This window comes from Protopterus annectens, chromosome 11.part0 (genome assembly GCF_019279795.1).
Source record: "Protopterus annectens isolate FY-2018-M chromosome 11.part0, PAN1.0, whole genome shotgun sequence".
Classification (NCBI taxonomy): domain Eukaryota; kingdom Metazoa; phylum Chordata; order Ceratodontiformes; family Protopteridae; genus Protopterus; species Protopterus annectens.
The window spans coordinates 394,733,637-394,760,625 of NC_056745.1; the positions used below are offsets into that span (position 1 = coordinate 394,733,637).

A 26,989-nucleotide genomic window follows, 5' to 3' on the forward strand; every position below is an offset into this window, starting at 1 on the left:
TTCATTTGGAAAGACATTCTGTTTTTGACCTTTGACTACTGTTCATTCAGTTTTATTGAGCTGTTAGCCCAATTTGTTTTGGATAAGTAACTATAGTGCTATGGAAATTTGATATATTTAAGGTTGCCACCTCTCTGTTTTTTTTTTTTTTTTTTTTTTCTGGACTGTCCAAAAATCAAACTGATTGTCCAGTAGTCCAGAAAACACTGTTAAATTGGTAGATTTACTATGCTTTTTTACAGAAAAGTATAGTAAATTGGCAGAAAGCAGGCATCAGGAATGGAAAAAAAGGGCATTCCCCATCAGCTGATGTCATGAAGACATCACAAAATGGGTGGAACATGGATGGTAGAAGGTGCAAAAATGGGTGGGGTTACGGGGTTGCTAGAGGTGTGGCCTTTATCTGGTTTTAGCCACAATGAAAGGTGACGCCCCTAGATACAGTGTAATGAAAAAGTATTTGCTCCCTTCCTGATTTCTTATTTTTTTGCATGTTTGTCACACTACTGTTTACAGAATAAGACTGTTCCAGAACATCATTTCCCAAATTCCAGATTATCTTTCCTCCCCATAGTTTCTCTGTTTGTAGTCTTTCTTCATTTGTTAAAAATCTTGTGTCTTCTAATATAATTAGATCTAATTCACATGTATTATACCACTCCAGCATCCTTATTCTTCTTACTATATTCTTAATATTATTCACAGTTACAGAAAGCAGTCTAAAATTTTAATTTCCCCTTTTCATTAGATTTGTGGCTTCATAAGTTCATAGCTAATTACTAGGCTAGCTTTCCTAATAGACTGTATTAGGCCTATCCAATTTCCCTCCCAAAGGTGAGAATCAAACACTGTACCTTGTGTCTGTGAGGCAAATGCCTTAAAAATTATACCAACCCCCTGTCATTAGCTGTATGTATTCTTTTTCATCCATTTCCTTCCATTTTTTTCTTTTGTACTTATTCCTTTAAATTTTCTTTTTCCGTATTTTACCAATAGAATTATTTTTTACTACCTCACAATTTATGTCTTCTTCATTACTTATTTCAGAACCTTTTCTATGTCTTCTTTTTATTTATTTTTTCTCATCTTATTTTTCTTCTGTTTCTACTACTTCTAAAATTTCTTCTCTTTCTTCTTCTTTTTCCTTGCTCTTTTCATTTTTGCAATTCATCCACAAATGTCCAATTTTATTACTTTTAACATTGTCCTCAGGTCTCTCCTGAAAAGAGATTTGACTAGCCCAGTCTACAAAAGATAAATAAATAAATAAATAATGAAATAATGAAATAAACTTGTTTAAATGTGACTAAAAATGGCAGAAATCAATTTGTAACAATAAGTGCTGAAGAAGTAAAGTCCCTTCTTTATTTTTGGCTTTAAAATTAGGTCAAAATGGCAATTATAGCTTTCACTCTGTGTGTGTGTGTGCACTGATATCATCTTTCTAAGTATTTGTAGCCTGGACACCAGACAAGCCTCAGTCAGTGAAATATAGCAGAGCTAGGAATTTAAACAAACTAATAAAAAAAAAAAAAAAAAAAAAGCACAGCTTTTGTTTTATGCTTCCGAGAAACAGCAGCAATGTATGCTCTCTCTCAGAATAGTCACCATTATACACACAGACTGCCCGCACACACACTTATATGCATACAGCTTTGTTGGTCTGTCATCTCCATCCTCTTTGTGAATGTAGTCTACTACCAGTACAAACAGTAGAGGGATCAGAGCTAAATCCTGATGAATCCCACTGCCTTCAGGAACCCCTCTGTTCCTTCAGCGTTCTTCGTACTTATGTTATTTGATACTTCTATAGAGGCCACATTAATTCTACCACTATTACTGGAACTTCAAAACATTTCAGGACTGCCCAAATCGGATTTCTTGGAAACTTAACATATGCTTTTCAGTGATTTGGCATGCCCAGGTGAACTCTTTCCTCATCTTTATCTTCTTCGCCACTATCTGTCTGACTGCAAACATAAGGCCAGTTGATCTGTATCCTCATCTGAATGCAAAGTGCTCATCTCCCTTCTTACTTTCTACTTCTCTGCATATTCATTTACCAGTTACCATCCCCAATAGTTTCATAGAGTGTGGCAGGAGTTGGATAGCTCTATTCTGCCACAGTTTGAATGTTACCTTTGTTCTTGTACAATGGCACTAAAATGCTTATTCTCTAGCCCTCTCAGATATATCTTTCTCTCTCTACTGCTATGCATACTCTCAGGAGCCATTTCTCTTCTTAAGCGGTCAATATTTTGAACATATCTGCCCTGACCTCATCTGAATCTGCTGCTTTCTATGACTGCATCTTCCTTAGTGCTGCTCTTATCTATTCTTGGATTCGCTTTTCTTCCTTTTTAATTGTAGGCTGTGTATAGGTGTTAAAACTTCTGTGGGATTTTCTTCATTCAGAAAATGCTGGAAGTATGGCTTTAATGTCCTGTGACCTGCTGAGCAGGTTGTTGCTGCTGTACCTTATGAATGGGGTCTTATGACTGTCTTCTTTCTCATTCTGTCTTTGCTTTGCATATTGATAATTTTTTTTGTGCCATCTGCTCAGTAAATTTCCAAAAGCTGGTAGAATGCCTCTTTGTCATCCGAAAAGTATTCCTTGTTAGCCTGGCCCATTTTTTCTCCAACTTTTTCTGCACTCCTTTGTCTTGATAGCTTCCTGGATGTCTGCATCCCATTCACACTTTATTATTTGGTATTGTGACTACTCTTTTAGCCTCTCTGTTAGCCAACAAGTATCCCTTCTTAGACTGTTCTATCTTTCTTCAACTTTTTTGTGTACTCCTTCTTTCTCTTGATAACTTCCTGGACTTCTGCATCCAAGCCTTGGCTTTCTTTTTGTACTATATGCATAGCAGATTTGATAGACTTAAATTAGAGAAATACTTAGGCGTTATACTAAGAAAATAATAAGGTTAAGAAACATCACATATGAAGTATGAAGGTAGACTGTTTTCAGTCAATTATGGCTTAGTAGGGGGTGACCTTATATGGGTATATAAGACTTTGAAGAAAAACTCTGTAGAATGTTTGTTGCCAGTTAGTTTCATAAGACATCTAAAAGATATTAGGAATAATTATGCTTTGGTGGACCTTGAAAGAACCTCCAAAAAGGTAGAAACTATAACAAGATATATGTGAAATTTATCTCTGAGTGGTGACTATATTAAATATGTTCTTCTCTGAAGAAGTGTAGCACTTTATTGGAAACAGGAGCACTGTATGTAATTATGGCACTTATCTACTGTTTCTGCAAGACAGGGACATTCTTACTATATAGTATATTAATTAAAAAGAATATCTGAGTTTGTGCTCTCTATATTATTTATATACTAACACGCAACATGCAGCATTATAAATCTTCAGCTAAATGAAAGAAGAAACAGTATTTGTTTGCACAGCTTTCTTTATCAGTGGCAGTGATTAAAAATGCTACTTCCTAATAATTTTGCCTCAAGCTATACAGCATTATATTCTTGGAGAAAAGACTTTTCAGTCTAAGAGTGCGTATTTCTTTGACATAAATCATGATACTGTACATATCTCTCAACTGTCCAGATTTCTGTCTCGTATTTTTGGTCTGTTCTTCATAAAACTTCTAGTTTTCTGGCAAATCACTTAGATGATTTGGAGATTCAGTTACTATAATGATATGCATTTGAGTTTCAGACTTTATATCCTAAAGGAAATGCATGCTAACACAACACCTGTTAATCTAGCAACCTTTTTAAGTTTATATGAGCAATATTTAAAGTGTGTCCCTGTTTTTGGGCCTTTGCCCCAGGCATTATGTCAGGCATTGTCTAGATTTCTTATGCTAAGAGGTTGAGATGCAGTGGGGGATGAGCTCCATCCATTATCCCTCCATCTGTTTACTTAATGACTTATCCAGAAACCTAGTGAGTGAGTGGGTGCAAGCTTACAGCACTCAGTATTTACTGAAACAGTGTTATTTAGTATGTTGAATCTCTCACCTTTCCCTTAGGTTGTGTGACCTGGGCTATTGTTATATAGTTTATGGGAGGTGAGGGTACAGACCCGACTATATCCAGAGCTAACATTCCTAATTGTTAGAATAAAATTCATAATTTTGATAGTTACCATTTGCAATGAGTTTGCCATCAGTATCTGTCCAGACACATGCAACAACTGGAACACCCAGAGAGAGACACCTCACTGAAAGGATACAAAGCCTAAACAACATGTCCATCATGGACTGAACCCCTGTTGCTATACTTGGTATCCTGCTGACTGCTGTGTCTGATATACGAGGCATCCTCTGATCCATTACTGATGGATTTACTATATATCAGTAAGTCAAAATCAGAAATAATCAATCTAGGGATCTAAACCTCTTCTGCAACATCAACAGAATGATTTGAGGACAGGTATATTTCTCAGAGGATACCGCTGTTGTGGAACAGACTTTTCATCCACATAATGCAAAGTTCATCCCTGTCCATTTTCAAGTGCAAATTAGATCTATGGATGGGAAACAGAAAAATTATCCCAGGACTGCCCTTTGTACTACTAATGGACAGAGGCAGCTCCTAAATGCTTTATCCCATGCATGGGTCTCCTCAAATTATGTAAGGTATGATCCCAGTTATTCTCACTGGGGGTAATATATAATTATCTACCATGGGATGGGAAAGGCCAATCTATAACCAAATGGGATAGGTTACTAAAAGGGAAATTGGTTAGGCTTAAAATGGCCCTCAAGGGCACCTAGCCTACTATGAACTTTTGAACCTATAAATGACTTTAGATGCACCTATGTGGATCATATTAAGAGGAACACGATGCATCTAAAACTGGTGCAAAACTAGTTCTGAGCAGTATTCTACCATTGTCAAGAATGATGTCACAATACAATTGAAAGATAGTTCACTTTAATTGTCGGCTTAGCAACTGGTATCATTCTGTGGAGGTCAAATATATATCAGCCTGGAAGGAGATGATTGACAACCTTAGCTGCTTAGAATGGGATGACCTGCACCTCTCATGTCATGACTTCTTTGTATTGGCCATGACCCCCCCCCCCCCCCCATATTGCCTTTTTCAAGTAAGGTCAGTTTGCTCAAGTTACCTAGCTATCCAAACTAAGCAAAAATCAAGACCATATATCAATGCTGAATGCTAGAATCCTAAACAAGAATCTGCACTCCTTGCAAGCTTTCCTAATTCTCAAAATAACAGATATCTGTGTAGTTACTAAGACATGGTTTCAAAATAGTGATAGCACCCCTGCAGGTCAAGGTTTCGGTGCCTACTACTCTTTCAGATTCAGTGCTGAACATGACAGTGTTATTGGATAGGAAGTGTCTGTATTCCTAAGAAGCCAATTTACCTCCAGACTCTTAAAGCAGGACAGGCTACTGAAACTTCTCACAGCAATTAAAATTTTGTGCCAGATCACAGCCAACTGCTGTACCCCCTCCATGTCACCTGCAACCCATGAGACTTGTCTGAAGAAGCTAGCATCTCTCCCTGTTGAACCTAATTCTGTTCTCAGAAATCTTTAACTACAATTCAATTAAGTTGGGTGCATTCACTACCCCACAAAAGTATGCACAAGGATTCCTGCACTTCATTACTGCCAGCTCTTTAGACCAGCTAGTTCAAGTCTCAACTAGAAGATCAAAAACATTTGACCTGCTTCTCACAAATATAGCCCTTCTATTCTTACCACCTACATTTACCACATCATTGGTCAAATCTGAACACAGTTCAGTAACACTCATTTTGAGGATAAAACATGACTTACCACAAAAGCTTTCTGTCTGTAGAGACTACGCTAAGGCAAACCTGTTCCAACTAACTAATGACCATTTTAAAATGGAAGTATATCCTCACATTGATGACCATCTAACACATACCATATTTATTGATAAAGTCTAAATACCTCAAAGCATATATTGATATATAATTTCCCGTAAGACACAGATATAGTGTCAAAAATCCCCATGGTATAACTCTAGTATAAATAAAGGGTTTATATTGAATCAGCGAACGCTTAAAAAAGTGAATGCTAATTCATCGACCCTATGTAAGCAAAAGCTTACAATCCCCAAAACTCGGAACCTACAGGTGAGAGGAACTGCTGTTGTCATCCTTCTGAAAACTATAGACATGTACGCCGCATCTGCTTTACCTGTAAAGCAATGAAATGCATCATTATGGAACTTATTAAGAAACACATAGGCCATCTACAAGTCCTTGACCCAAGCTTGTTTGGGTTTGTTAAAGGCAAAGTTTGCATCCTGAGCCTTGTGGAATTCTTTGAATAGTCTTTGTTGTATTAGTCACAGACAAATAATTTCTTACTACTTACCTGGACCTGGACGAGGTATTTGATACTATCTCACATTCTGGCATTGCCAAAAAGCTAATCACACTTAATGGAAATCCCAATGCTACCCAGTAGATGGCAAACTGGCTTACTGAAAGAACCCATTCTACTAGCCTTGGAGGCACACTGTCATCCAAACGAGTAGTTACCAGTGGAGTCCCAAAGAGACTTCTCTTTGGTATTTACCACCCTGCTGTCAAGGTCAACATCAAGGTACTGTCACTAACCATTTTTTTGCCTGAATGTAAGAGAGCTATCATAACCTCCTCTTCTTACTTTCCATTTCTCCAGAATGGCTCTTAACACACACCAGCAAATAAAGTCTGTCCAAAAAATACAACATTCTGTCATTTTTCAAACCTGATCACTCATGCAACTACAGCATATGTGACTCTGCTGCCTCAGTCATTAGGGACCTGCGTACTTTGATCACCATGTATCCATAGTCATTAGAAAACCATTTTATTTTGATCAGCAAAGATATATCCTCTAAATATAAGGACGTTTTCATCCATCTGGCAGTTGGCACAGAGGGTTAAGACTGTGAAATGTAGTCCTGCGGTACTGGTTTGATGCCCTTACTTCTCATTTCCCCTACTGTGTGACCATGAGCAACTCACTTAACCAGGCATATATCCTGGCTTGCCGATAAAAGTGATTGGTTGTCCAGTTGGTACACCATCAGATCCATAACAGGGCAGAGTATAATACCCTTTCAGTATATATTTGCCTAAGGATATAACCCAGATCACAGTGTTTCCTCATTAAGGCAATCAAGAGCATATATTCCTTTTACTACACTGATCTCCATAAAGTTTTCCTTCTCTTTTCTTTTTATTTGTTCTTAAGAAGGGACATCTGTCTAATATAAAGAAGCTTGGAGAATCCAGTCTTTTGTGACCCCCCTGCAGCTACACAAAGCAAATAACACCATGAGCACCCACTCAGTAAGTCTAATCTTCCACTGAACTATAAATAGGACCAGTTGGTGAGCTAGATATCTCTCCTTCTTTTATGGAATGGGCTTCCTTTATATGTAAAGGAAAGAAGCACACTGACCATCATTAAGCATAACCTGGATGAATGAATGGGCAATCATAAGTATAACAATGACATCCAGCACAAATGTAAACACCACAGTACTCAAGTACAATGCAATAGATTTTATTTTTGGTCCATACTCTCACAGATAAACCAGTTATAGTACAAGGCCTTTATCAGTATCAGAGAAGGCACGAGGAAAGAGAGCAACTGATAAACTTGGTCTCACGTACATTGATAATATCATTAACCACTAACAGTAAATTAAAATTTATTAACATTCCTTTACTCACCTGCTTACACTAAACCTAGATTATAGATAAGGTAATGCCTCTCTTATACAGGAATGTACACCATCCCTTGCTGTACTTACAACTGCATCTTATATAGTATTATATAGGATATTATATAGTAGTATCCTCTCTTGGATTATGTAAACACGCATATAACAGTTTTAAATAGAAATGGCACACCCATGTAAGAACAGCATTGTTACATTTAAAGGAGGATACAGCAGCAAAAACGGCAGAACAATGCAATTCTCAAAAAGGAAAACTAAAATTGACTTTCATGCAAGAGAAAGCCAAAGGAAAGATGTTTCAGTAATTATTCCTGCATAATGACTCAGATAGACCTTGAGTAAAATAAGCTTAGGTTAGTCTGTAATGGCCATCCCTCCCTGGTCTTCTCCGCTATCTGGCATCCCTTCTCATGGAGGGGATAGAGACAAACTAATAGTTGATTCTGACTCGAAGATACTGTGCACAGTGATTCAAGATGTTGTAAAATATCCCTCACCTGTTCACTACCTGACCTGTCTGTGCTTGTTTCTGGTCCAGTACAATCCAACAATCTGCCACTACTTGAGGGGCAGTTGGTTTCCAGTTTTGTGCAACCCTTACCATTGTAGCTGTAAGTATAACTAAAAAGAATGATTGGGGTACTAACATATTGTGCGGTTTACTTATAACAATGCTTCATAAAATATATCAAGAATCTCCCAAAAGTAACTGCCTGCCCTTCTAAAACCCTTAAAATAAGCCTTCTTCCTCAGGCAAGACCAAACAGTGTTTCTGCAAGAACCAGTGGGCAGTTGAAGGCATCTTCAGTGCTGAGTCAGTACCAAAAGGTGTGTGCTTGCTACAGTCTGAGGGTTAAAAAAAGATGTTTATGAACATATTTCTATGTAAACATTTTCTATGTAAGGGTGAAGGCATTTGTGAATTCAACGTCAGGATTTGGTCTGCTTCATATTGATCCAGTTCTCTTCCCACTTACTGAAAAAAAAAATCTGTTGAACTTTCAGACTTAGGCTGCCAAGGATTCCCTCTACTTTCAAAGTATATAGACTGAAAACATTTGTCTTTGTACTCTCCACCTGAGACACTGTTATTAGAGCCATGTCACTCTTCAGTCATGGAACAACTATCCTTTCCCCCAGTATGGGTATGCCCAATTGTCTGCACCTGTGCCATGCTCCAAGTGCCCAAACCACTTAGGTCACCTGGGCTATATTTACGGCTTTATCCTAGTGCACCCCCAGCGCTGGCTCTTTCAGGCTTACTTTTCATATGTATATATATATATATATATATATATATATATATATATATATATATATATATATATATTTTTTTTTTTATTGAAACTTGACCCTCACTCCCCAACTTTCTGTATCTGAAGAATGAGAATAATATTCCTTAGCACATCATGAAGGGGATATCATTCACATGTCTTTTAAGACTTACAATTTCTGTTTAGTGTTGTATAAAGAATGTAACTGTTCCTTTTGGTAGAGATAACACAGATGCAGCATGCAGAAAAAGATGTGTAAAATATATAGCTGTTCATTCAGTGGAAATACAGCTGTGTGAGCCAGAATGGAACTATTTTCAGGCACATACAAACATTAAACCTTGTTCAAGGCTGCATTGCTTTCTTTCATAAAGGACTCTGTATGCTCTAAGCAGTTAAGTTTTAAAACAGAAACAGTTTGCTCATGTATGGAATGTATAAACTATAGGAAGTGCTGAACTAGGACTACTGTGCTTTCGTCTTTGTTTGGACTGTTGTTCAGATTTGAAATTTCTAACCTGAAAAATATAATGAGGCAGGACTACTGTAATTTCTTCTTCATTTGGACTATATACTTGATGGATACTAATCAAGTTTGGAAGCAATAAAGGACAGTTGCATAGTCAGCAGCAAAAAGTAAATATGACCTGCTTTTTTCAGGGTCAGTAAGCTCAATTTTGTTTAACCTGTGTGCCACTTGCAGTGTTAAATGAATACAGAAAGTCAGTGGTAGATTAAAGAAATCTGTCATTAGTGGTATATTTAGTTATTTAAAAAATGTTCACCAAGGTAAAACACCATCACAAGTGACCAGTTTCATCCTCAGCCTCAGAATAGCAGGATATTAGGATAATTTAGCTTTAGTGCTTATCTGTTGCCGTCTATTTAAAACCTTTAATTTTATTGTTCATAGTGCATCATGTGCTTGTTTGTATATTTATTTGTTTTTTTCTAGGTCTATAGCATAATTCTAAGTAATTATCCTTCTTTGTTATGCCAATAGAAAAGCATGTTCTTGGTGGTATGATTATTAGCACATAACATTATTGGCACAATATTGGTGAATTATTAACTGCTAACATCTGCTTTTCAAAGGTGACTGCTTTAGGCATAGCTAGCACATGATTGCATTCTATTTGCTTCATTCTCAGTGCATAGTAATTATGTGATTGGACTCCTAGATTGCTCTAGCCAGTGCAGTGCTGCTATAAAGACAAGGATGGAGCACTGCCACTAGAGAGGTATCATTAGCCCCACCCATGGAAAATATTCTGTGTGTTATGTATGTAAAATATTTGATACCAGGTTTCAGCTGCTGTTGGGAGGGTTGCAGTGGAAGCACTGTACTTACAGCAAGATGATGTAATCCTTGATTATAACTCTACTCTGCAGTTCTCCAGCATAAGACAGATTTCGGTGTTGCAGGTGTTGTTCATAACCCAAAACTTCAGCATGTGTTTGCTATATGCTCTTAAGGCTGGTTCCCTATTTAGTATTACTTGGTGGTCAGCGATACACATCTGGAGACCACAGTCCCTGACTGTCATATTAATTGGTGGTCAGCAGTGTGTATCATGAAATGTAGACCTTGACTAGCACATGTTAAATGGTGGCATCTGGTAGGATTACAGGCCAATGCATTTACATATTAATTTGGGGTAGTCTATGAAGTTTGTAAGACTATACCATTGACCATCACTAAGTAAGTTACTACATGATAGAGCAAAATCCCAAAAAGGGAAGGCATCTATGATCAGTATTAGCAAAAAACTACGGGCACTAATAAAATCGTCTAAGGCCAGCTTTGAGAGAAAAATTGCACAGGACACTAAGGATAATCACAAGGCTTTCTTTAGTTATGTTAGGAACCTGGGTGGGAATTCCCAGATATGCTCAGAATTAGTCCAAAATGACAAAAAAATACATCGAACCCACAGACATTGCCAACATCCTAGCTGACAGGTTCAGCGCAAACTTCTCCCCCCCCTCCCCACCAAAAGGGCAAATATCTATCCCAGCAGAGTGCTGCCCCCCTGACATCTCAGATGCTCAGGTAAGAGCTACCCTCTCCAAATCAAAAAACACAGCATCAATGGGACCAGACGGTGTCCTGGGCTGCGTCCTACATGAACTCCAAGAAAAGCTAAACCCAAACATAAAACTACTGTTCAATCTCAGCCTTACTACAGGATATGTACCCAAAGAGTGGCGTACAGCAACAGTGGTCCCTCTCCACAAAGGTGGTGCCTCAACGGATCCTGGAAACTATCGCCCCATAAGCCTGACTAGCTTGGTCTGCAAAGCTATGGAAATGATCATCATGGACCTCATAAATAAAGATATTGGGGACCTACAGACACTGGATCCTACCCAGTTCGGCTTTGTTAAGGGAAGATCCTGCCTCTTAAACCTGGTTGATTTCTTTGAAACAGTCACTAAGGCCATTGACAAGGGGAAGGTGGTCCACACAGCCTATCTGGACCTCGCAAAAGCCTTCGATACAATACCCCACTCGGGCATTATAGATAAGCTCACCAGCTTAAATATAAACCCCTATGTCACTAGATGTGTTGCAAACTGGCTCAAGGACAGAACCCACATGGTTAGAATTGCTGGAGCCATGTCAGACTCCAAACCAGTTACAAGTGGCGTCCCACAACTCAGTCCTGGGACCTCTCTTGTTCGGTATATATTTCTCGGAGGTATAGGCCAACACGGAAGGACTGTGGCTGACCAAGTTTGCAGATGACTGCAAACTGGGTGCCATAATCGACATTCCAGCCCACACAAGCATCCTCCAAAAGGACCTCATAGAAACAGACAACTGGTGCCAGAGCCATGGCCTCAAGCTAAATGCCAAAAAGTGTATAGTCATCCCCTTTGGCAAAAACAAAGTGCCCACAAATTACCACATAGGTGGTAATCCATTAAGTACAGAAGAAGTAATTAGGGACCTGGGGACCCAAGTTGATAGCAATCTCTCATTTGACAACCATGTGGCCAAAGTGGTTAGAAAAACATTTTATGTAGCCCACCTAATCATGAAGGGATTCACATCTAGATCAGGGGAGGTCATCGTGCCTCTTTACTCATCCCTCATCAGGCCCATAATTGAGTACAATTCCCCTTTTGGGATGTACCTTACCAGACAACTGCAGCAACTGGAAAGACCCCAAAAGTACCTCACCAAGAGGATCAAAGGGCTCAAGCAGATGCCATATGCTGCCCGGTTAAAGAAACTCCAGCTCTACTCAGTGGCATACCGCCTGCTCAGAGGCGATCTGTGCCTGACGTATAAAGCCATGTCCAACCCGGAATTAATGGACATGCTGCACCTCAGAAAATCCAAATCCCATCGAGCTACGCGCTCGAGAGACTTGAACCTCAGCACTGAAATAGATAGGACATGCTGGAGGGACAGATTCATAACCCAAAGGCTCCCTTCACTCTGGAATAAAATCCCAGTCCAGGTTAGGCAGAGTCCTTCATTGACTCTCTTCAAGAGGATTCTTGATGAGTGGATGGGAGATCGTAGGTTTACCCCGGGTATCACTTCTGTGTCACTGTTAGACAGAGGCACAGTATACTAACCTCGAAAAAGGGCATAGCAAAATTATTTTAAAATGGGTGGCGAAAGCCAAACACACTCTGGCTAGGCTTATAAATGCCCTAGGGCAGATAGCCTAGTATGAACCTATGAACATATAACTTGTTTCTATGCTGTGATTTTCATGTGTTGTAGGCCAGCCTTGTGTAGTTTAAATGACAGTTTTGTCACTAAGAGGTTTGCATTTCCTAGCAGGCACAAACATACATAAATACACTTTGCAAAGCATTTTGTTTTATTTTAGTCAGATTTGTTAGAAAATAGGTAGAGAAAGCACTGAACCATATGTAAAAATGTCAGTGACACAACTGGAAAAGAGTAAAAGTGAAAAGAATTCTCCCATACTAGTCTGTCCAAGGCAGAGTTAATAGCTGTCTTTTGAGCAGTTGATATTTAGTTAACTGAATCTGGAAAAAGCATATCAGGTGCAGTAGGTATGTAGCATACAGTAAAATGGACATCCAGTACAGCCCCAGATGACTTTAAAATGCATCTTGAATTGAACAAAAAAGAGTAGAGATGGAGAAGATATGCCTGAAAGTCAAAGTAGGAGAATAATGAGAGAACAAGAAGCCACAAACGAGGAAGGGAAACGACTGCATACAGCTGCAGAGGAAGAAAGGCAGCATTGGCATAGGGAAAGACACAGAGAAATCATGACTGCATGACTATATATATATATATATATATATATATATATATATATATATATATATATATATACACATACACACACACACACACACACACACACACACACACACACACACACACACACACACACACACACACACACACACACACACACATATATATATATATATATATATATATGTATATATATACAGATGATCCCAAGAGCCTATATATACCCTGTCATGTTAGACTACAGTCAAATGCCTAAGCATATTAATTCATGGCAAGTGCTGTGTATCATGGGAATAGAGCACATGACCATCATAATTTCCTTACACTCATTTATTGTATAACATGTGTTCTTGTATAGTTACAAAATGACACTCGTCACAGCAGTGAACACATTCCTTTTTTGGCATAAGAATTCTCTTTTTGTTGTATTATTGTAAGGAGTCATGAATGATACAATGATGGACAACTGTGGTCCAGGGAGTCCAGCTGAGTACTACAAGCATTCTCTTTGCTGGTGCTGCTGAGCTTACTCTGTACCAAATGTTCATTCATCTGTTGCAATCCATTTGTTAATCTACAGTGAACAATGTATATTGAGAAAATATTTCATGTTTTTGTGAGTCCTTCTTAAAATGTCCTACTTTCAGGTGTTATCTGAACCCATTTCTGCCCTCCTTATTCTTCATGCTTAACTATGACCTACGCAGCTATCGAGTGATGATGTTATGACTTCGTATCTCATCAGCACTTTTGCATTCCTCCATTTTCTCAACAATGTACAAAGCTTTTCCTTTTCTTTCTTGCCATTGTACTGCCAACCATATCTGTTGGAGGTAATACATGTGTAATGTTTCTAATATAAACGCTTCATAAAAATGTCCATATATGACTAAATAATTCTGCCACCTAATATCCTGACATTACAGATGATTACCTTATTTTACCTGTATTTTTCCTCTCTTTTATTGATATATGCTGTTTTGTTGTTTTAGCACCATGTATTTGTTTTCTGTTATTAATTTAAATGCTTGCCAAATATTTTCCCGTGCAGTTAATTATGCAGTTAATAATACCACCATTCTTTAATAAGGAGCAGTGATACTCTTTAATGAAATGTCTTGGAGTTCAGTACTAAACTTAAGTCTGAATATGACAGATAGTCCCTATAGCAAAGGTTGGTCAAAGTTATCCTGCTGCATAAAAAGAACAGAATAACTGAGTTACACAGTTATTTTCTGAACACTTCTATATAATTTTAATCTTCTGTCTCCCTTTATAATGTAACAGTGTCCAACTAACACCGAGTGGTTTGTTATGAACTTAAGTCAGATTTTTTCATGCAGAAACATTTTCATCTGAGTAGTGCTGCGAAAGACTTTCATCTGATCGTTCCTATGTGGCTCCCCCTTTTTTGTGGTTAATTATTATTCTGTGATGTCTTGGATGTTCTAAAGGCTTCTTATTTAAATTAATGTCATTATGGTTATCAGTAGACTAGCTTTCCAAGTATTAAGCATAAATCCAAACTTGCTAAGAAATTGACATTTACTTTTTCTGTAGTGTTGTGCTATGGGTCTACAGTAATGTGTTAACGAATGCAGTCTGTTATAGTAATTGTCTCACCCATTACAATATATCAAATGTCCTGGTATCTGTAAGTCATAATGCCTTCTTCTAGTCCTCCACTAGTAATGGTCTCTTTTAAGTTGGTTAACCTGGGTAATGAAATGTTAATAAGAAAATAAGATGATATCATCTCTGAGGCAGGCAGTCTGACCTGTATATCAGGAGCCAGAACCTCTTGCTTCAAATACTAAACAATCTTGTTTAGGAGTGTATTGTTAAAGAAACTCCACTTGTATGGTTTTACTGCTAAAGAAAGTTTACTTATTTTGTGTGTTTTCATTTTACAGATAAAAGTGCACATGGATACATAGCAGCCAATGCTCTGGTAAGTTATAGCATTGTATAAAATTGTCAATAAAATTATTCCAAGAACAGTATTTGCATACACTCTGTGGTGTATTTTACTTAACTCATATTTTCACAAGCATTTTTGCAATAAAAATATACATTATGTAATGAAACACATTTTAAGATTGAGTTAGGGGAGCTGAAAATACTGAGATCAGGAGACCTAGAGGAACAACACAATATGACAGAAAATGTTATATATTTAATCTATACATTTATTCACTTGTGCAGCATATATGTTACTAAGCAGATACTTAACAATTCTGGGACTAACAGGCATAGTGCTTGTTTTGACATTAAGGAAGAAATAAACAGAGGGCCAGATTCAATAAAGCCTACACTAAGTGTATACTGCTCTGACACAGACATAACTCACACCTTCTTCCTCCCAAGTTTAGTTTTTCTTACTGATATTCTTGCTTTAAATATTGAGAGGGATTCATAAAGTTATCACAAAGTGTAGACTACATGTACACTTAGTGTAACCTTTCTGAGTGACTAGAAAACAAAAAAAAATGATAAGAATTTTATTGACTACATATTGTATACACTTAGTGTAGTCTTTATTGGATCTGGCCCACAGTAGAAAGAGTCTATATTACAATCTGTATGTCATAACATCAAGGGAGACTTAAGAATGAACCCAGTGCTTATACTTGCTTACTTTACATATCAATTCAGATTTGCATACATATAAAGAAATACGTGGATAGCTTTTTTGTGTTTCTGTCTGTCTATCTGTCTAGGGTGAATGCACATGCACCCACTCACCATAGGTTATAGGAAATGTACAGTGAAGTAACACCATTAAGAACACTGGATGGCTTATTTGTTACGAAATACTGAATACTGTCTTTATGTTTGTTTTTAAGTATACAGCATATAATTATGAGCATTTAATACTGAAAGTTAGCACACTGTCTTTTATGTTATGTGTACAATCGTTTATTTGATGTAATGAAAACGATGGTGTCCCAGAAGAATTTTGCTACAGATCCCAGGGATGTGGTGACAATAAGTTTTGAAACTAAAATTTAAGAAATGTATTTAGTATAGATGCCACACTTAAAATCTGGATTAACATGTCTGATAAAATAAGACCAAGTTTTATCTTTTCCTATATTTCGATTTCTCTTATATGAGAATGCAGTGGAAAGGTTTAATCATTCATATTTGGTAGTTTGTTAAACAGACCATTACAACACAGCCATCTTATAAATAAATGGCTACCGTTTCTTTGTTTATTCCTCTTTGTAAGTTTTATTGCTTGTCTATTTTCATTTGGTAAATATTTTATTTTGGCTTTAGACATAAACCTTTCAAATATAAGATTTTCTTAAAATGCATTTGACAAGTGGAATGCTTCTGTACTCTCAAAAATAGTTGTAAGCCACTGCTGCAAACACAGTCAGAAGATAAAAACAAATTTAGGTAGTTTATGTGAATATTAAAAAAAATGCAGAAGTAAAAGCGCAGATCTGTGTGTCTAACTTAGAGATAACAGTTTTCACATCTGTTTGGTGATTAGGATGGCATAAGAACTGGCTGTGATGTATGCTGGAAAACTGTTAATGAATATAAAAAAATTAAGTTACATATAGTTAGCAAATGTGATGATACAAAAAATAACTCTCCCATCTGAAGCACTGACCTGCCCTTCTTCCTTAGTGAGCGAGTCTTGCTGTCTTAGCTGCCTGCATGGCCTTAGTACCTAATGGGGGGGGGGGGTCAGTAGAGGTTTACATCAGGCTTACCAATTAGAAGAGGTTCAAAGGTCATATAGTTTGGCAGACATGTTTTTTTTCCTTCCATTGCTGCTTTGATGTCTTTGCATGTTTTGTATAAAGAGTTTGAGAAGCTACATGTTATCACACAATAAAATTCATAGGCATCTGTCTTGCAGTATAACTGTAGGGAGCAGTAAACAACTCCTTGCTAGCCTAAAGTCATTTGGATGAGGTGTGTTGAACGGCAAGTTTGAACAAGTGTGTGTGTGTGTGTGTGTGTGTGTGTGTGTGTGTGTGTGTGTGTGTGTGTGTGTGTGTGTGTGTGTGTGTGTGTGTGTGTGTGTGTGTGTGTGTGTGTGTGTGTGTGTGTGTGCCTAGCTTCATTATGCAATGACAGTAAATTCTCAATAATTATATATCATCAAATGAAAAAAGAAATGAAAAATGTAATTGCAGAAAATTTATTTCTTTTCTATGTAGTCCCTGTCAGCCATAAAAAAGTATAGAATGTCCCTATTGGTCATATCCCTCCCTTCCCTAAATTCTCATGCCTACCCTTACCCTTTCCGTTTATCCTTATTACCTACACCTGGTGTTGCTGTTGTTCTGACATGGACTACTTCATAAACATGTGTGCATACATTTTAATGAAAATTACTTGTAGAAGTCCCTTTCAAATATTATCCCTGACTGGATTATTATATTTCCCTTTGTGGTTGAACTTATGTGAAGTAATTAATTGTTTTGCAACTTGTCAAGTCCCTTGGAGATATTTGCACAGATATATCATTCCCTGCTTCCTTCCTTCTTGCTCCAGGGTGTACATGTTTAAATTCCCTGAAACTTTCCTCTTATGTTTTTTTCCTCAGCCCATAGATCATCACAGTCATCTTTCTTTGCCCAGCCTCGGTTCTGTTATGGTGTTTCCACAAGTGTGGCCTCCAGAACTATGTACAACATTCCAGGTGAGGGGCAGCTTGTGACATCGGAAATATCACCTCCCTGCTTCTTTTTATTGTTCCCCTTCCATTGCACTGTAGCATCCTGTTCATTTGCACTGCAGCCTTCTTGCCCATGTTGTAGATTTAAAGCATTTCATTGTTATAATTTCAGTGTTTCTTTGCTCATGAGTGCCTTGGAATTCTGCTCTGCCATAAAATATTGCATATTTGTACTCTACTTTTAACTGTGCAGTGTGCATCTCTAAATTAATAACAAGAGTCTGTTAATTAAATTATTTGAAATTATTTGAAGCTTGGTAAGTGGGTTGTTTCATAGACCCTTTTCAGGCACATCCTAGGTATGAGACAGAAGTGCAAAGTTGCAATACATGATAAAGCAAAAAGAAACAGCTGTCAGGAAGACAAATCTATTCTAAGAAATTGTTCATACTCATAGCACACATAAGTACAGTTTATATACCTGTGTACATGCAAATACATACACACACACACACACACACACACACACACACACACACACACACACATGCACATATATATATATATATTGTTTTTAAATAACGTCCAACTAAATGTGCTGTAGGTAAATTTGGAAGAGTTTAATTCAAGAACAATTTTTATAATCAGCCACGTTCCAGATAACAAGTGGTAATTCTGTACTATGTAAGGCAGTTCTTACATTGGAATACAGGAAATAATGAATTTCACAGAAAGGTTCTTATGGCTGAGCATTTTCACCAGTATTAATGGGCAAAAGAAAGTGTTGTGAGAACTAGTACACTACAGTTCTGTGGTCTTAGTTGCTAACAAAATAAGTTTTTAATGATTTTTTTTAAAAACTGGAGGAAGCTAGAGACAAACCATGGAGCAGGTTATATACAAGGCAGTTAAGCCATATAGAAAATATATTGGTTAGAATTTAACTTTTGGAGAACTAAGCAGAAAAGCTCCCTACATCATTTGATAGATAAGTTTGCATCTTTGTTTAAAGACATATTAGTTTATGTTTTTATTCTGAGGGGAAGCAAGATCTATTACTCAAGGAAAATATTTAAATTTTAGGAATGCTGACTATTTCCTGATTTGGTGGGTATCCTCTTATGTAAATCATTTAAAGGAAACATAAATAATTTCCAGATCTGCAGAGACTGGTAGCTGATTCAGCATTGAAAAAAATGGGGTTCTGTTGATTCAGACTTCAAGATATCTAAAAATCTGAACTTCAGTAGGATGGCGGTGGAAAGGCTTATACACTGATATTAAGTAATTTGTTAAACAAGCCACTAAGAGATTAACTACTGAAGTACCAACTACATACACCATCTGTCTATAATAGTTTGAGAAGATGGTACGAATGGTGAGCTTATGGCTCCATATCAACACATCCCATATTAATTATAAATACAGTTATAGAACTCCTGCATGTGAAAAGGATTGGGAATATACTATATATGATGCAAATGCTTTGGGAGATGTGTCTATTCTGTTAATAGTGCAACTGAAATTTAGTTCCTTCCAATGTATGTAAGAGAGATTTCTTTTGTTTTTAAGATGTAGGGGGACAAGAACACACTGAATCTTTAATATCCTTACAGGCCAAGTACAGGTCACCATGCAAGTCCCTATATGAGACAGACCAAAGTATTAAAGCTTTTAAATAATGTATGTAACTTAAGGCTCTCATACCCAGGAAGTACTTGGTGTGGAATATTTGTGTCTCCTAAAAGTTTGGCAATGTATTTGGATAAGTACAATCTAAAGGGAGCAGTATGTTCTAATATTGTATTTATTAGGTAGGGCTAGAGAGTGACAATAACTTCCTTGAATCAGGATGATGGTCATAAGAGAGTTTGTTGGCAGTGAACATGACAAGATAGAGACTGTTATCTCTGAAGTTCTGAGTGATATAGAGTAAAATTATTGCTATGAGTTTGGAGTAAATAGCTATAGAAAGCATGCTCCCAATAACATGGAAATCATTTTGTAGAGTTGTGTCTGTAAGTATGTGGAAACTAGTTACAAGCAGACTATTTTTGTATAAATAGTGTTGCCTGAACAGCAAGTTGATGGAGGGAGAAAGAATATATTTCACATATGTCCCTTGTGAAATAGCTGAGGTTGGCATGCCAAAGTTTGAAAAGACAGAGAATATAGTCACTGTAACAGTATGGGACTCAAGATGGTTGTTTCTGAAGTTGAGTTGTTGGTGAAACATATCTTTTTCAGGCATGTAAGCAGAGACAAGCAACTTAACAAATGAAAGGATCTTTTAAAATCTCGTAGTAGAGCTCCATTGAAAAAAGCTTTTTTTGGTTTTGGTAAGAGTGAAGATGTTACATGTGTATAAAAATGACAGTATCATAGAGCATTATGATCGAGTGTCTGATCAGAACCAGATTATTATGTATTCTAGACATGGCAGCCTAGAAATTCACCACAAGAGCAAAGCTTAAATGATGAATCTCGGCATAAAGCTGACTATGATCACACACCAATCCATAATTTGTTGTAGTGCATATGTCTTTATCTGTTCTATGTACTACCAGTTGCAGAAAATATACAGAAGCACAGATTGCTTTCCAGATATTCAGGGCTTTGAAAGCCTGCAGAGTACTGGTGGTGTCCAGTATACATCAGACAGAAATGAAATGAATCTCTGTAGTGCTAATTGCTTCAAAAGTTGCTAGATATTATCATTATCCTGCACTTTAATAAGTATGGAAGAACAAAGCAGCTAACAGCTTTTAAAATCTGCTTTACTTTCTACTGTGTTGTTTATCAGCTGCGACTATCTGCTGTAAGACCATTGCATACATACTGATCTGAACAGTACAGAGGGATCCAAAAGAAGCTTTTCTTAAGCATCACTAAGTGTTGTTAAGACTGATTCTTGCACTATGGCAATTTTATGAAGTGTATCTTTTTCTTGATTTTGGAGAAATCTTGGCCCTCCCTGCACTACATAAAAGTTCTGAAATGCATGGTAAGCATAGAAAATAGTGCTCCTACTTTGGTCTATTGAAGTCATATTCTTTTAGTCCAAGCTACTGACCTTGGGTTTCCTACCAGCCCAGTTTGAAGATTCTGCCCCTACTCCTATTCTCTGTCTATTATATATATATATATATATATATATATATATATATATAAATATATATATATATATGTATATACACACACACAGAGATATATATATAAATATATATATATATATATATATATATATATATATATGCAGAGAGAGATCTAAGCATATGTATTTATATGTATGTATGTATGTATATATATATTATATATATATATATATATATATATATATATATATATATATATATATATAGATATAGATATATTTATAAACTATAAAATCACATGCATAATTGCATAATACCTTTAAGGTCTCACCAACTTATAGAAAATCTAAAAGCATGTATTTCCTTTTCTCAAAGTTTGTTTGATATCAGATGTAGTATATTTAGAGATTGGGAGATGGGAGTATTTCTCCAGTAAGGTAAATTCAAGGGTAACATATTACATTTGGTTAGATATTTTGCAGTTGTCTACTAGGCAACAGAAAGCTCATCCATGCACATGTGATATATAGAGTCAATATAATCAAGTATACCTGAAAATAATGCTGCCTTTTCCAGTCACTTCACTGTGTGTATGAAAACTAGTTATCTAAAATATGTTCTAGTAGAAAAAATTAGATATGGGCTAGTCATTAGTGAGAAAAGAGGGAGAAGATACTTAGGAAAACACATCATAAAATGTCCAACTAGTTGGTACAGTTCATTTGATTACATAGTTGGCAAACAATTTAAGCGGTTAGTCACAATATGTTTAGCTGTCATTTTTTGAACTGCATGATAGATCATTTTCTCTTGAGGAATCAGTGCCTTATTTAACAAGATTTTGATGAGGTCACTTGAAAATAAAATAGAGGCATTCTGAATTTATCAAGAGATTCAGAGATACATTAATAAGGATGAAAGCTAGAAGTCAAGGAGATATTTATTGAAACAAATGGAGGAGAAAGATAATACTAAACATCAAGAAATAGCAGAAGTGAGTACGTTTAGCATGGTAGTGATGTGCAATGTTCACTAGAACTTACAGTGTCATAAAGACTATTTTTGGCAAAACTTGAAAAAAAATCTGTCTTGAATTTAATGTCACCTCAGTATGCTGGTCTTTGGAAGAAATAGGATCTCTTCTGGTCCTCCTTTTCTTCCAGAACCTATGGTTTGTTAAGGTTTAACCTTTCACTTGTTGGCCATTCAGGAAATGCTAAGTTTTTAACTAAAATATGTTTTCATTTATATAAATGTATGATTGCTTGTGTCATAAGTGATTGCTTAATAAAGATGTTTCTTGTTTAATAAAAGGGGCAGGAATTGAAAAACTTATGTAATGTTGCATAGGTTATATGATATATAGCAATATATGTGAAGTATAATGTTTGTTAATTTTAACTTGTTAGTACAGTTTGATTAATTTTATGTAAATATAAATGTACCTGTGTCAAAAGTGGTAATCCAATAAAGGTGTTTAAAAAAAAATAAAAGCTTCTAAGCAATAATCTTTAGTACTGCAGAAGTACAGTAAGGGTCTGTCAAGGACAGGGGAGATAATGGAGTGAAAAAAAAATCACCATGACAAGTATTGTCTTGAGATTAGCTCTCTTATAGAACCAGAATAAATAGCTAGGATAATGTTCCATGTGGGAGTATTCCAGAACAGAAACACCTGAGAATCCGTCTGGCTTATTGATGACTTTAAACAAATATCCCTTCAGTAGTTCATGAGGTGCATTGAAAGTTTCCCTTGTTATGCCGACCAAAATTTCAAGGAACTCAGTGTACTGCACAGAGGTACAAGCAGTTAATATTACAGACTGCATATAGAGAGTGATAAAAACTCATAAAATCAAGAATAGCTTTTTTAATTTGGAAGCCTAATAAAAGGTAATACTTTTTTTAGAAAAAATATAGAATTTTTTTTCAGTGCATTCAGTTTGACATAGGTATGATCCAGGTCTGTTTTGAGTGACTGAAGACACCTGCCTTATTGTACTGTTCACATGAAGCAAGCTGCAGTTCTGCTGTAATGCCACGTTCTTGTGCAGCATATTCTTAAATATATAAAACAAAAAGCAAGGATAATGTGGTGTGACAATGAAAGACAGAACTCGGCTACAGAGGCTGTAAATATCTTGTAAGCAGCATTTCCTTCTGAGATCACATCACGCTGTGATGCAAATAGATTGCTGGTATTTAACGTATATTGGTCATTAAATGTATTCGCATTTGTTTACAGAGAAAGTCCGGATGGGCATGGAACCCCTTTTTACCAGATGCCCAGGGAGAAAAAGGTCAAGAATTGCAATAATACATGAAACAGTCATAAAAACAGAAGCATAAAATAATACATAAAACAGAGAGCCACTTTTTAAGTGGAGACCCACGGAAAAAAGCTCTGCGAAAGTAATTAAAAAGTAAGAACAAAACTAACAATTTAAGTTGTAAGATACTTAACTGTGCAGTAGCAATATGTTTACGAAATATGGTTACCATTAGGTTATTTATAAGGAATGCAGCAATTCCTTAAATAAAAAAAATCTGAGTGACATCATGACAGTACAACAAAGATGCATTTAATAGTATACAACAAAGATGCATTTAATAGTATACAACAAAGATGCATTTAATAGTATACAACAAAGATGCATTTAATAGTATACAACAAAGATGCATTTAATAGTATACAACAAAGATGCATTTAATAGTATACAACAAAGATGCATTTAATAGTATAGGTGCTAACTGCAGAGAGAGTAAGATATGTAGACAGTTTAGGCAGATACCAGGCAGATTTTTTAATTGATTGATTTGTTAATTATATTAAAGGTCACTTAGCCTGGTGAATAGCTTAAAGTGAAACACTTGTAGACAACCAATACAGAGAGAGAGGGAGTAAATTATGTTGCTAAATCATCACAAGGGGTAGACAACAGCTAACGGTGAGTTTATGAAGATGCATAGGAAGGAAACTGTTAGTCATTTAGCTCTGAGCTGACTGGTCTGGAAATGCTTTAATGCAAATACAAGTTGTGAACTAGCCTGACGCACACTCAACACATAAGAAAACATCAACAGTTAGGTCACTTAAATAGCAAAATGCAGTGCAAATATGTACTGAAATTACTAATATAGACTAAAAGACCTCAGCTAAAGCAGATACAGACTGTTAAAATGAACTTAAAAAAAGGGCTCAAGAAATACAAAAAAAGATCTCCACTTAGTTTTGTTGCGGAATACAACATAAACATGTATGAATGTTTTATGAAATAAGCCCCTTATGCCATCTGGTCAGCTGGCTGTAGTCACTCATCAAAACTGTATTATTGTAGCTCCCTATAACAAAGACTTGACAGTGGATTTGAGTGCTTGTGGCTTGTTCAGAACTCTGTTGTCTGGTTATTAAAAGGTGCATAATGTTGCCATCAGATTACATTACACTAGTTCCTTAGTGCTTTGTCTGCTTGTCTGTGCAGTCATGTATTATCTAGAAACTCGTAACTCATCTTGTCTGTCCCATTCTGTCCAGCTGCAGGCAAGGACTGCTGGTAGTTGCTAGGATATGCTTTACTTCATGATTCTTTCACTTTTTCTTCTCTACATATTCATGGTTACTAACTAGCTGGCTTTGAGAAGCTGCTGTGCTGCACATTTTCAAAAGGTACCATGAGATCCAATTGTTTAAGCATAGCATATTAGTTACTCAGTTGGACATATTTTCTTTGCTGAATTATTAAAATCACTTAAGTAACATGTATAACCAATTTGTTGTATTTTAACTTGTTGCTTTACTTCTTTGAAACTGTTGTAAGCCTGTTTTGTTCTAATATTTATTCATGTGTACCATTGCTTATATTTACCTATTATACTGTAAGTGATTTTCTCTTTTCATCTGCTGAATCAGCTGAAGGTGGTCAGCATCCAAGGTTTGTTCCTTTGATGAGATAAACAGGGTGGTAGGCTATGCCCATCTTAAATTTTAGTCAGGCTAAGTATGAAGCTTTTTTTTACCTATTTTAGCTTATATTGGTCATGAACATAAAATAATTCTGTTGTAATATGCTACGGACAGAGGATGATGATAGAATGCTACTACGTTCAGAATGTATTTGTTTAAAATATACCAGTATATACCATACTATGTTTGGGCAGCATCAGAGATATTGAGAGCTAGAGCGTAGGTAGCTCAGACAAGCTGTTACGTTTATGCATTAGAAGTGCTAGCCAATCTTTCTCTGTTTCATTTATGTTACCACTATTGCTATTGTTTTATTTTTAAAATTTCACATCTGGTGTCCTCTGTTGTTTAAGTAGGTACTACAGAGTTTTACTTTATGTAAAAGTATCAACATGTTCTAAAATTTTAGAACACTACTTACAAAGATAAAGATTAATTAATTGCATTCATTTATTTTGTAGACTTTTTTTAATATATCATTGTCAGTCTGTGTGTGGTGTGTGTGTGTGTGTGTGTGTGTGTGTGTGTGTGTGTGTGTGTGTGTGTGTGTGTATATATATATATATATATATATATGTATATATGGATCTCGTACTGTTGAGCGAAAGCGCAAACAACCAAAACCACATCGGCTGAACATACTTTAATGAAAGTGCTTTTAAATGAAAAAGCACTTTCACTAAAGCCTGTTAAAAAACTATAAAACAAAATAAAAAATATATATATATATAAAAACACAATACTCACATTTATACAGGGGAGCAAGCCCACCTGCAACCCCCTACTATAATATTCTCATTCTGAAATCGCACTACATCGGGGAAAAGGGAATATTCATTATCCCCACTATGCTACGATCTCAACAACAGCCATCTCCCCACATTTTCATGCTTATTTAAGCACACTTTCGCAGAAGTGCTTTTTCGGTAAAAAACACTTTCACAGAAGTGTGCTCAGACATTTCACATTCGGTGAAATGAATATTCGATAAAGAGTACGGATCCCATATATATATATATATATATGTGTGTGTGTGTGTGTGTGTGTGTGTGTCTGTTTGTGTTTTTATGTATATTTACATGTATACACGTATGTATGTATCTGTATGTATATATATATATATATATAGGTTAATTGTCATTTTATTGAAGTGGACTCGGTCAAATGATCATATCATCAACTCATGTCTATAAAAAGTCACATTGCCAAATTCTGATATAGCCAAAATACATTCATTCCAAATTCAGCCTAGGAACAAACATTAATGTGGGTGGAGAGAGGGGCGAGATGTGTACTTCTGCAATATCTGAGTTTGATATTTTCATCATTCGAGTTTCAGACTTCTCCCAAAGTGGGTTCGACAGAGTCCACTTCAGTAAAATGATAGTAAACTATATATATATATATATATATATATATATATATATAGCTGTACATCTATATATATATATATATATATATATATATATATATATATATATATATATATATACATTATATATATAGACCATGTAACAATACCTAATGAACAAAAGTGCTCAGATATCTTATGATGTTTTTATTTTCTTGAATAAAGCTTTGTAAAATTCAGGTCATATTTCCATATTTCCTCCATATCAAAAGGTGATACCAACCCCCAGCTGGAAGTCAGAGAACTTAGATGGCATGTGAAACTCCAGGCTGACATGTCCCCAGGCTTGAATGGGAACTTAAATGTAAAAAGCTTACTAAAATGGATCAGAGCCAGAGAAAAGTGTTAAATGCATGAACCTGCAAGTTAAGAATTATATTTCTGAAGAAGTTCGACCATGTAACACTACCTAACAAATGAAAGCGCTCAAATACCTTATGATGTTTTTATTTTCTTCAATAAACTTTGTAAAATTCGGGTCATAGTTTCTCATTTTGTCCAGATCAAAAGGTTTTATATATATATATATATATATATATATATATATATATATATATATATATATATATATATAAATATATATATATATATATATATATATATATATATATATATACACACACACACACACACACACAC

The 26,989-nt window shown here is 36.0% G+C and overlaps 1 protein-coding gene across 4 annotated transcripts in view; it reads left to right on the forward strand.

Annotated features, from left to right (window-relative positions):
- LOC122815412 (serine/threonine-protein kinase PAK 3) overlaps positions 1-26,989 on the forward strand; it is a 1,296,647-nt gene that overhangs the window by 754,554 nt on the left and 515,104 nt on the right. For 2 of the 4 annotated variants that reach the window (XM_044087883.1, XM_044087884.1), the window contains 2 exons: positions 15,152-15,189; positions 17,809-17,904. In XM_044087883.1, the coding sequence (XP_043943818.1) occupies positions 15,152-15,189; positions 17,809-17,904 (134 nt within the window). The remainder of the gene's footprint in view (positions 1-15,151; positions 15,190-17,808; positions 17,905-26,989) is intronic. The other 2 variants (XM_044087885.1, XM_044087886.1) reach the window with 1 other exon arrangement.